Consider the following 12,406-nt stretch of genomic DNA (forward strand, 5'->3'; position numbering starts at 1 on the left):
ATAAAGCAGTGACAAAGCATCTATGTGCAAGGGACAGAATCACGTACACCACCACCACGGCACCGGCCACACCGCCTCCCACCGCCTCCCACCTCGACATTCACTTTCGGGTGGTAACTCCTGGTCAGTAAACATGTATACGTCTGACCATAAAGGAACAATCATTTCTAACAGCCACCCCACTCAAAATTTTCTGCTCAGAGGCTCCACATGCCACCTATTTTAATACGTACCAAATAAAAATAACATTTCTGAACTCATAGTAGGTTTTTAAGGTATGCAATTATTTTATTTCCTTAGCCTGACAGCATAAACTTCATTATACAAGAACCTGCAGCTGACAAAACTGACACAGATTTCCCCCACAGGAAGGACCTTTTCATCAGCAGAGATGAACTGAAATGTCATGTCCGAGTGCAATTCCTGCTCCCCTCCCCCCCCGCCCACGTAACCCCTAAAGTGAAAATAATCAGAATCAACGGAATCCCCGTGAATTACTAAAAGTCGCCCCCTCGAACTTTTCTAACTAGCAGCTGCGATAAATGAACACCCAAGGGGGGAAGCAGCTGGCCATCACTTAGCATCTCTGTGCGTGTGAGACTGAAGGGACAGCAGGGAGGAAGGACCTCCCTTTAGCCTATAACTGGAAATGGCTGAAGCTCATTAAAGCCCAAGGTAGGTGTGGGATAAGGGGTACCAGAGAGACAGCAGGTTAGACAGAGATGCTCAGTACTTCATCAGTTCCAGTTAATGATATCAAAGCTATCTTCTTCATAATCATAATGTCCTTCATGCCTGGCCCCTAATTTCCAATAGTAAGAGAGCTCCACCTAAATTTCTGTTACGATGTCTATCATCACCACTGGGATGGTACTGTGATGTTTGTGTGTGAGATAATGACAGGGATAGGGGAGGAGGTATGGATAGGAGAGATCAGGGGCACAATGCTTTAACTGCTATGTGTCTCTTCTGGTCCCCAGGAATGGTCCACTACCAGTAGTCCTAAAACATTCCCATCCCGTTTCCCTACATGTCTTGTGCAAATGTCAAAAACAGAATCTCTGCCCAAAGAGAAGGGAGAGCAGGAAGTTGATGCTGGTCCACAATTATCTCTGGCCCCAACTTGCCCATCTCCTCTTTTAAGAAAAATCTCACAAAAATTAATTCATAGCAATGCTGTGAATTTACGTCATCTCCATTCCTCTAGCAAAGCTGATCCACCAGATCTGTCCTGACACACGTTCTCCCTGGGCCGAGGAAGCAGCAAAAAATATCAATTGAGCAGGTGAAATTATGATGACGGTGTGTGCAGTATAGTGTTTCCAGATGTCTTCACCTTCTGTCTCCTCCATGGTGGGAGCCCCCCCCTTCCCCAAGTCCCACACACACCCCTCCCCCTACCCCCGAGTCCAGGTGCTCCCATCTGCTGGCTTCCACCACTCACTTCCCATAGACACTCTCATCGCTGTAGGCCACGTACAGAAAATAGTCTTCCTCGTGGTTGTCCTAGGGGAAAAGAGGAGAGGAAAACTTACAAGACGTAATCACAGTCATCATCTCCAGAATTCTGAGCTTCACAGAACCTTGTAAAGTAGATATAGAAGCTGTCATCAGTCTCCATTAGAAGAAGGAACAAAGAATAAGCAGAGGTGGTTGAAAGCAAACTTTGTGTTCACAGGCAAAAATCTTCATGGAGAACATCATACACATAGATATCAGGGATACGATCATGACTAGGCCATACATAGTTCTTACCTTTAAAACTCATTCTAGCAAGGAAAATAGAGATACAACAAAACATATATACTGGAAGATATACTAATAGGGAATACATGCTATGGAATAAAAATTAGAAGTATTAGAAGTTCATTCGACTCACTAATGGGGCACATGAAGGCAGCATCCTGTGTGAACTCCTTTAAGGAATAACACAGTTACACTGTTAGTGATACAGCGTGATAAAGTCCTTTACTCCAGTTTTTTCGTATTAGATTCTGACAGTAAACCAAATAAATTCACATAAATTATTCTCTCCGGCTGAGTTTATCTGTTAAGATGAATCAATTTAAAGACATATCCTTAATTTTGAATTTCAGTTTATTTGGAATTTTCACAGCCAGATGCCATTTCCTGCTGTTTCAATAAAGACGATCCAATATGAAAACACTCTAGCAAGGAAAGACTGAAAGGGAATTCAAAGGGATCAAATCTGGTAGCTGCTCCATCCCTAAAAGACAGTGGTATCTCATCTCCCAGAGCCTCACACAGCATGTGTAAGAAGATCCTGATAGACAACACCTCCTGCCCCACTTCCCGGGTGTGTTATCAAAATGCACCAGGACAAAGCTGGGCAACAGCAGACTTGATAGTATTGTTGTGGCCAAGGACTCTTACCTCATACAGCTGGCCCATGGTAGCGCTAGTGGGAGGGATAGTGTTGTTGACAAAGAAGAATAAGGCGTCCTCAGGTCTCAGGTGGATCCTCTTCCGGATTAAGAAGTAGAACTGGCCCACTGGATGAAGAAAAGTTTAAAAAAAGAAGGCAAGAGGGAATAAAACAAAGGATGAGAAGGGTAAGACCCAGAAAAAAATTCTGTGGCACCTGTTCCAAGTACCACCTTTACATACCATCTGAACAGAGCCCAACAGTGTCCCCTACAGCTGTAGAAACAAAAAGTAGATCTCAAAGAAGCCTGAGTCTCTGACATGCCACTGAAGAGTTTATTTCTCAGAAAATAAGAATTTCTTTTCCATTACCCCATTTCAGTCCTAATGTTAGGATAGCCACTCAAAGCCAGAGGACAACTTTGAAGGCAAAGCACGTATATCCAGACTGAAACATTCCCACCATTGTCTAAATCTGATTTGAAATAAACTTCCACACCCACTTCCACCCTAAGACAAACTAATGAGAAGAGGTCTTCTGGACTCCTGTAATCTTTAGCACTATCACTCATCCCAGTTTGGGGCAATGAGCAGGGTTAAATGCCGTCTCTTTACGGAGCACTCTAAAAAATTTCTAGAAGGCTGATATTCGAAACTAATAATTCTGGAGCCAACAACATATCTACAAAAATCTTTCCAGTATCTCCTAGATGCAATGGTTATTCCATTAAGGATCAAAGTGAAGAATGAATATATTCTTTGCAATTCCAAACAGTATCTACAAAACATTAACAAAAAACATAGCTTGAGGAGATAAGGTATCAAACAAGACCCTACCATGGGAAATGCATAAAGAAACTGGTGATGAGGAAGAATCGTGTCACCATTTTTTAATCACTTAACCCTCTGGAGAATTCCACTCACTTTCTTCAACCCTACTTCCTCTCAGTCTCACGAGCTCATGCATACAGGAAGGACTGGGAATGCTTTGAGGGAGGGGGATGGTCAAGGGAAGGAAGAGCATTACCAGTGAGGTCAGAGGGCACTAGGTACTTCCTCTTGTCCAGATCAGGCACCCTGGCCTTAGGAGCCTTTTCCACGATCACCTGGGAGGAGAGGCAGAGAGTGGGAATGAAAACTACAGAATCCAACCTCGCGTTTTTCCTTCCCCATCCAACAGGTGCTCTAGCTGAAGTGAGTTTGTCTAGGCCCAATAAAACTTTTCCATTTCTTCTTCTCCTTTATCTCTTATGAAATGTATGGGGAAATGGGCTTTCTTATAAGGGTATAGGTTTATTACTGCAGTAACAAGAGGATGGATAGAGCAGGTAATGAAAAGTAAAAAAAGAACTTTTAAGTAATTGTGAGTTACCTCTCAGGTATACTATAAAATATATGCTTTCTGATATTTAATTAGAGTATTAAAAAGATTGTCTGGGTTGTCTCAGATGGTCCAGAACACCTATTAGTTTTATTATGTCTTATAAATTTCATTTATTAAAGATATTGATAATACAATTTAAATTTTATATTTGTCGAAATTTTTGAGAATAACTGCACAAAATATGTTCAAGATACTATTTTATTGAGTGAAAAAGTCAGTAGTAAAACAATTCTTATAGTATGATATTCTGTAATATGATGTCAGTACAATAACCCATTTATTAACATTGATTATCTGTTAGGATCTCAAGAGATTTTCAAGGTTTACAAATATTTTATAATACTTCACATTTAGAAAGGTCATATATTTCTGTACTGAAAAGAAAAAAGAAACTATACAAAAATTAAATTTTTGTATGTAAATTTATATTTAAATTTAAATATTATAAAATATATTCAGTATTTATAGATTTATGTTACATAATATGTATTTAATTTAAATTATAAATTTTTAAAACCTACTATAAAACCATGAGGTTTAGCTTATATTTTAGAAAATATCATCATCCTAGATAGAAGATATGGGAAGAATAGAAACGTTAAAAAAGCAGAAATAAACACTGGACGAGTATCCCTACTAGCTGTGTGATCTTCAACAGGCCACTTAACCTCTCTGAGCTTCAGCATTCCAATGGGTAAAAGGAAGATAACTTTCCAACACATCCTTTACAATATCATGCTACTGATACAATAAACTTGAGCAACTCATTAAATTTTAAGTAAAAAAGCTATGTAAATTATACAGATTTATATAAACATAAGGATTGGTTTAGAGGGAGGAGTTTAAAGCTTTGAAATTTAAGGGGACAGATTAAAACAGTGAAAAATTTATTTTGTGTTTACAGAGAAAAAGAATCCTATACTAGAAGTTCAGAGGAACATGATCACACTTAAAATTAAAAATAAAAACTAGGGTGCTAATATGTGAATCAAAAATTAAAAAAAAACAAAGGAGGAAAAGCTTCAGGAAGAGACCAGTGAAGACCCAACAATGAAGATGAAGAGGATGTGACAGGTTAACAAAATCAAAGGAAAACAGGACAAGCAGAGCTGTGTCTAGCAGGAACTAAGACCGGGCAGCTCCAGCTCCAATCAATCAAGAGATGAAAACAGGAAGAGAGCAGAAAAAGAGCAATAAAGCCAATCGCAAAGAAGACATCCGCAGGGAAGGCGGGATTTGGAGAGGAACAGGAAGGGAAGGGGTAAACAGGCCCTGATTTACCAGAAAATGTTTAGGTTTTCAGGAATCCCAATTCCACTCCTCACATACAGAGGGCCCTGGACTAGATGCTTTGCCTGTTTGGTTCTTGGTTTCTGTGTGAAATGAAAAGTGTCCAGTACTCCTTAGGGTTGTTCTGGAATTTAATTTCCTGCTATGTTGCAGGTTTTTAATACACTAGCTATTAAACCGATTTCAAGAACCCATGAAACCCTCCTCTTCAGGCACAAGCTCACCTATTCAGGTGTGTGGCTCTACAGATATTGTCAGGGTTAAATTTGAGATATGCAAGTAGTCGGGGTACAGGACTGCTATGGGACTGCTTTACCACCACCAATGGTCCAGCTGAAAGGGGCTTTGGAAATCATGTACTCTAATTCTTTTTTTTTTTTTTTTTGTAAACAGGACACTTGAGCACAGCAAGATTAAAGGTTCTGCCAGAACTAAAATCAAATCTCAGAACTCAGAGAGCAGAGCTCTTCTTCCTGCGTCACTAAAAAGAAGGTCACACGGTGAGCACCTAAGGAGCAATTGGGAGGCTTATCACTGGTTAAAACATAACTAGAGAGACCATGAGATCCGACTGATGGTTCTAATAACTTACAAATTATACGATTTTGTAAAACATTTAACACCACATTTTGAGCAGGAAAATAGAAGGAGGGGAGATTTGCTGAAATATTCTGGTGAACACATGCAGATGATTCAAATGGGAAGGTCTCGGTTTTAAGAAAACGAATGGGAATTTTAACTAGAATTAGGAACAGGTACATTTCAGTTTGTAATTACAAACAACTACTGGAACAGTCTCATACTACTTTGTGAACTCTTGAGGGCGGTAACAGCTCACTTCTCTATTTCCAATCCCTAACAGTGTGAGGTACACAATGAAAACTGAATTGTGTCTAGTAGAACTATATTAGAAATTAAGAAATATTATAGCATGGAGGGGCCCAATAGCGGGGTCGCAATGTGAGGTCTAACCACCATGTGAAACCTTTAGGTTACTTCACTTCTCTGTGCTTCAGAGCTTTCATCTGTAGAATGGGCATTATAACGGTGTGTGGATTATGATGACAGACACAGCGCTCAGAATATGCACAGGTACATGGTACTATCAATAAGTTACTTTTAAATATTAAAAGAGAGTAGAATGTCAGCAGAATTGGGAGAAACTTTTAAAGCAGTCATCCAAGGTCCAGAGACCAGGAAAGTAATTAGCGAAGCATCTTTTTTGTGTGCAATTCTCGGGAAATGGAATGGCCTTCACACTTTCTCTCCCTCATAGGAAAAGGCTGTGGGGCCATGACAGATAAGGACTGAACAGGAAGCTAGCCCAAAGAGTACCTGTGGGTCAAGAAGCACATCAGATTATTGCAAATCCTTTACCTGTAAATTATATGTAACATTTATCTTAATGACCCTGCCTGAAGATCAAGAGCACGACATTAAAATCTCTGCTCCTCCATCTCCAAAATCCAACGGTTGTTGGATTGTTGCTCCTTCTACCACACTTAAAAGTCTTGTGCCTTTCAATACTGCTGAGCAGCCTACTTGAGAGAAAAATCAGGCAAGTGGCGGGGGAGGGGTGTCAGGGAGAATGCCCGGATGCATAAATACCTTAATATTTCTTCTCTGTTCCTCCTCACTGCTTGCCTGAGTTTTAATTACATAAACCAGGGTTCAAAACAGAGAAAAAGGCCTCAGCCCTTCTTGATTGTGCCCAAGTACAATATGATCAGAATAGGTACCGGAGGAAGGCTGGCTGCCCCCTACACCTGCCCCCAGAACCAGGAATGATGAGGCAACCCGACTGTTGCGCAGAGAACATGACCTTGTTTTCTAGGCCAGGTCTATCTTGTGGCATCCCGCCCCCCACCCCCTCCCCCATCGCCATTCTCACAGAATAAAAGATAGGATCCAAGGGCTTCCCTCTCAAACCCAATGCTATGAGGGCCAAAGTCAACTTGATAAAGGGAAAATCAGCTAAGGTAGAAATCTATGGGAGCAAATCCCACTGCATCAGTTATTCCTAGTACAATTTCCCTGCAATCTTAAAGGCAGCAAATGTGTATCTCAACCTAATCATTCTCGCAATGAAGGGTTACATTTTGAGCACATCCCAACCTCAACAGCCTGTGAATACTGCTGAGTCACTCAAACGCAGGCTCCGCTCTAAGGATGCGGTCAGCTCTAAAGATGGGTACGGGCCCTGGGGATACGGGTTTTAAGTCCGCAGTCAGAAAGTCCATCTCATTGGCTCTCCTCGCAGTGAAGGGCGTTCAGGGTTAAGGAATTTTAAGGACCAGCGGGCTTCTGTGCCTTCGGGCAGCCATCACGACTCCCCCGTCCCCCGATATTCCCATTCTCCTACCCCTTCCCGCTCCCCTTACACTCACAGGGACTCTGTCTGGATATTTCTTCCGGATCTTTTCTCCTTCCTTTTTCCGATACTCAAAGGGATGGTCCTCCTTATACTGGAACTTCATGATGAACCGCAGGGTTTCTAAGATCCCCGGACGGGGCCTGCCTCCCTCGCTGATGATTGCGTCTCTCCCGTCTTGCTTCCCCCCGCGAAATTTCACGATGGATCGGAATCGCTTCAGAAATGGCAGCTCCCGTACCAACGCAGTTTGCTAGAGCTTTAAGAAGGGATCTCGGGTGCTCTAGTCTACAGATAGGGGATTTGCCAGGTAAAGAATTCCCGGTGGCTTTTCCCGAGAGCTGGGAACACAAAAACAACACGGCGGCGCGTTGGTATTGTGACGTCATTACGTCCCGCCCTTCGCCCCGCCCCCGGCGTCCCGGACCCGCGCCGGCCGGGGGTGGGCAGGCACACTGTCTGTTTCAGCGAAATCTCTTTCTTTCTAAACTTTTCCTGAATAGAGGTCATTACAAAGAGGAACCGTTTTTACTTCCTATTTTATTGATAATGTGACATTAAAAATGGTTTTAAAACTAAAAAAAAAATTGTTCTAAAGATGTCTTCTTCCCTCTCCCTCGCTGTTTCTTAGTAGATCCCCAAAACAAACAGCGAGAAAATCCAGCTCGTTCCAGCTTGTTGGGATCTGGAGTCTGGGGAAAGAAGAAATGAGGGTCCCGAGTGTCTTTGGCCAGTGGAAAAATGCCCCGTGTTTGCATTTATTCCTTTGCTCCTACATTTGCGCCCGCCCGGCCCCTCGGGAGTTAGGCTGGCTTCCTCCGACCGTGACCCCTCCTTCACGTTGTCGTCATTTTGTTTGGGTCCATGCGACAGTTTGTTCTTAGAGCAGGAACATAAACAAAACGTGACTCAGGAATTCCAAAAGGCATATTAGGTGAAGAGTATCAACTGTAATCAAGATCCAGAGACGTGGTCAGTCATTACTAAGGGTTTCACGCGTGTTCAAATATAGAAATGATTCACTTTTCTCCTATTAACTTAGAAGTTGGGCCTGTCTTATGGAAAAGAAAATACCAAGCGATTTAAGTGATTAACTCAGATGTTCTTTTTTTCCTATGCAAGGATAGTATTACTGGTTAAGTGTCCCCAAAGTGAATAGAAAGTACAACCTGAAAGGGAAGTAAACGACTCTGGGTGGTGGGCCAGATGCCAGTGTGGCTTCCCTCTGGCCATCCCATCTCCCACCAGGAATCAAAGCGACTAAGGCCTTTCTAATCACAGCTCGTGGCAGTGGTTCCAGAGATTGGGGGTGGGTAACAGAAATTGTGAACGATAAAGAAGGGTACGGAAAAGCTGGTTTGCCCAGTGCAAGGGAGTTCTGAAAACTATGTTAAACAATGGCAGCCCCTGTCACCTTTCTTCTTTTATCAAGGTCTCAGTGTCTCTGATTTAAAAAATAAACCTACAAAGTAAAAGAAATTTTTATAATTGAAACAAAGAAAATGAATTACATAACCCTACTTCTTGATGTTGATTATTTTTCTCCATGGCATCTTTCGATTCTTTTATGTGTGAAAATCCAAGAATTAGTTTATCATATTGCATGTTTATAATTTTTAGCCCTTATTTTCAAATTGAAATTTTCAGCTTATTTTAGCTTTGACCCAAATATAACTAAACCTCTCAACTTACAGCCAATGGAGAAAAGTAATTGTAATGGAGGTTAACATTTTAAGACTGTTGTTTGCTGATCAAATCTGAAAATCATAACTAGTTAAAATACTGATTTTAACTTTTATTTTAAAAATAGCTAAGCATGGTAGCAATTTATATATGAAAAATAATTTGGAGATGAAATTTCCATTAATATTTCTGCCTCAAGTCTTTTCTAAATGCTAATGCTCTATCTTAGAGTACCCAATCTGACAACTTCCAAAGTTTGCTCTGTACCTATATTCTCAGCAAAGCATTTAAAATATTACACAAAAGGTAATTTTATAAATTAACATATTCAATCAGATAAAAATACTTCAAAATTCCTTTTTAAACAAAGACAAAACACTATATTTAAACACTCACATTTCAGGAACTCTCATTCATTAGTGATAGAAATGGAAAATGGCACAGCCACTTCGTAAGACAGTTTATTGGTTTCTTAGGAAACTGAACATACTCTACAATACAATGCAATAGTTACCTAAAGAACTTGAAAATTTCTGTTCACATAAAAACCCGCACACCGATGCTTATAGTAACTTTATTTATAATTGCTCAAACTGAGAAGCAATCAAGATGTCCTTCAGTAGGTAAATAGATCTTGGCTCCCACTCTTCAATATAGGAGGAATGTTAAATAATTTGTGGACATGTTTAAAATCACCACTATTACTGACACCCATTCTTAATTAATCTTTACTTTTATCTTTATCATTTTTAAGGGGGAATAAGAGAGGCAGGAGGATTACTCACTGATGCCCGAATAAATATAATAAAACTATATATCGTCGTGTCATCTCTTTTTTTAATATCATTCAGTGGTCAGAGATTCTCTGTAGTCTTTGAGAAAAACTCAAATTCCTTAGTGGAGAATTAGAATACTCATGATCTGACTGCTGTTTATATTACAGCCTAATATACAACTATTTCTTATTTTGTACTCTATGGTCCGGATATAGTAAGTTATTTAAATTATTTATTTCCCTATATTGCCCTTGTTTCTGGCCATTGGATATTCCCAAGGGCTCTTCCTGTAAAAAACAATTTATCCTATTTTTTTTTTTCCTGTCTAATTCCTATAAATCATTCAGGGCTTAGTTCAGGCATCACCTTCTCTCAGAATCCTTTTTAATCTCATTTGCCTGGATACTTCTGCATCCTTTCAATGTGCTCTCAAAACATTGTGTTTGTGCTTGTCTTTGTCATAGCACATTTAATGATGCATTGTCATTAGATAATACCATGTCCATTACTTTTCATTGTTTATTTTTTGGGGAGTGGGGAAGGGAGTAATACATGGTTACATGGTTTTGTAAGTAACTACTTCTTCTACACTGATAACACATAGTTCTAGTGGCATCCACCAATCAGAGATCCTGACTACCTTGACCACTTAGAAAGCCAGGTAACTTACAAAAGACTAATCAGAATCTTTCCTTAAAATTTCTGACTTTTGAACTAAGAGAGGTAAGTCCCTTTTTTGATGAGAGAGTTTGGTTGATACATGATCAGAGGCTTACAATAGCCATTGTTTTAGCTTCACGAAGTCCAAACTTGCTGTCTAAATGCACCAGTCCAATATAAAGAGAGATAAAGAAGATAACATAGGAGTAGCTCCATAGTGCAGTGGTTAGCACATCTGCTTTACACACAGAAGATCCTGGGTTTGCACCCCTGGTGGAGCCACGGACCATCCCCAGGTGTGCCAGGCCCCGGGTAAGCGTGGGAGGAGACACCTGCCTTCAGAGATCCAGTTCTTAAGGGGAAATGGCAACATTCATAGGTCAGGGATGGAATGAGGGGAGGGGAAGTAAAGAGAGGGAAATATAATTTTAAAAAGAAGATAACAGAGACACAGATATACGGATAAAGAGAGAGAGATTTAAAGATAGAGTTAGAATTCTAACGGCATTTAAGTCCCTATTTTCAGGTACTTTCTCCCAGTAGACTCTATGCTATTTGGTGATCTATTACTTGTATTTATATCCTCAGTACTTTGGATACAAAATAAAGACTCAAAAAATGTGCAGTATGTCATAGTCAAGAAAGCAAAGGGTAGACTTCTGATCTAAGATGGTGGATTAAAAAATATACATTTTTCTTTAATGTCTCCTGAAACTCCACTAAAACAACTGTGTCGTTAGCTGAATTATGTTCCCTAAAGAAATGTCAAAGTCATAACTGCAGTATCTTTGGATGTGACTTTGGAAATAGGGTCTTTGAAGATAATCAAATTAAGATGAGGCCTTTAGGGTAGGCTTGAGCCAATATAACTGTTATCCTTCTAAAAAGGGGAAAATTTGAACATAGAAACAGACATGCAAAAAAGAAAAAGAATTTAAAATACGAGCTTTATGTACAGTATGTATATATGTATTAACCTCCACACAGTAACATAATGTTAATATACTCATTTTATCATCATTTTACAACCTAAGAATTTGAAGCAGAGAACAATTGACTACACCATGACTGGACAAGGAGTAAGGGAAAGATCCAAAAAGCCTGGTTTCAGGCTTTTAGTCATTATTAGTCTTTTTTCCTGCTACCCATTATACTCATCTGATCAAAATTATGATATAACTATATTTAGAAGACAGAGGGGCATAAGAAATGTTCAGATGTGTCATGGTAGCAAAAGTATAAATCGTGGTAAGGAAGAGGGGCTAAATTTTGTCTCTTCTACAAGGGCAAGTCAATAAATGATGCTCCAAATTGAAGATTAAAATCAAGAATAGCAATGTGTGCATAAAAAGTAGAGGGTATGTATATATGTATATGTATGGTTGGAAGGTGCTATTTTTCTTTAGGAGCCTTGTAGAGCTCTTCGACTTTTTAATCTGTATGAATGTTTACATTGATTCAAAGAAATAAAAATAAAAGTTTAAAAATAAGAGCAAAAGGGCTTTTTTTTTTTTTTTTTTTTGGTGTTTGAAGACTGAAGCAGTTGAGCATAAAACCAGTTCAGACACTCAACTTCTTGCAAGTTATACCACATCTCTACAGTTCAGCCTCCAAAGCTGATAAAAAGGGAAACCATGGTTTGAAGAATTAGATGATGTACCGTAGGCACTCAAATGAATATAATTGCTTATCAGTCATTTGACTTTTGATAAACTTTTGTACCCTATAAATTGGCTTTCTATCGACCTACTTTGATATTTACTGAGTTTGGATTTACAAACTTTTTGAGAGAGAGAGAGAGGGGAGTACTCAACTTTACCACCTATAGTAATAAGTATTAACTAATACAGGAGGGAG

General features: G+C 39.7%; 1 protein-coding gene across 1 annotated transcript; it reads right to left on the reverse strand.

Annotated features, from left to right (window-relative positions):
• Positions 1 to 263: 263 nt before the first annotated feature.
• GABARAPL1 (GABA type A receptor associated protein like 1) lies at positions 264 to 7,811 on the reverse strand. The gene is made up of 4 exons (XM_016128904.2): positions 7,447 to 7,811; positions 3,413 to 3,491; positions 2,395 to 2,513; positions 264 to 1,506 (listed from the first exon to the last, which is right to left on the reverse strand). Exons 1-4 carry the CDS (start codon positions 7,534 to 7,536, stop codon positions 1,441 to 1,443), a joined length of 354 nt encoding a protein of 117 aa, XP_015984390.1. The 5' UTR covers positions 7,537 to 7,811; the 3' UTR covers positions 264 to 1,440.
• Positions 7,812 to 12,406: the final 4,595 nt, after the last annotated feature.

This window comes from Rousettus aegyptiacus, unplaced genomic scaffold (assembly GCF_014176215.1).
Source record: "Rousettus aegyptiacus isolate mRouAeg1 unplaced genomic scaffold, mRouAeg1.p scaffold_m13_p_2, whole genome shotgun sequence".
NCBI classification, from domain to species: domain Eukaryota; kingdom Metazoa; phylum Chordata; class Mammalia; order Chiroptera; family Pteropodidae; genus Rousettus; species Rousettus aegyptiacus.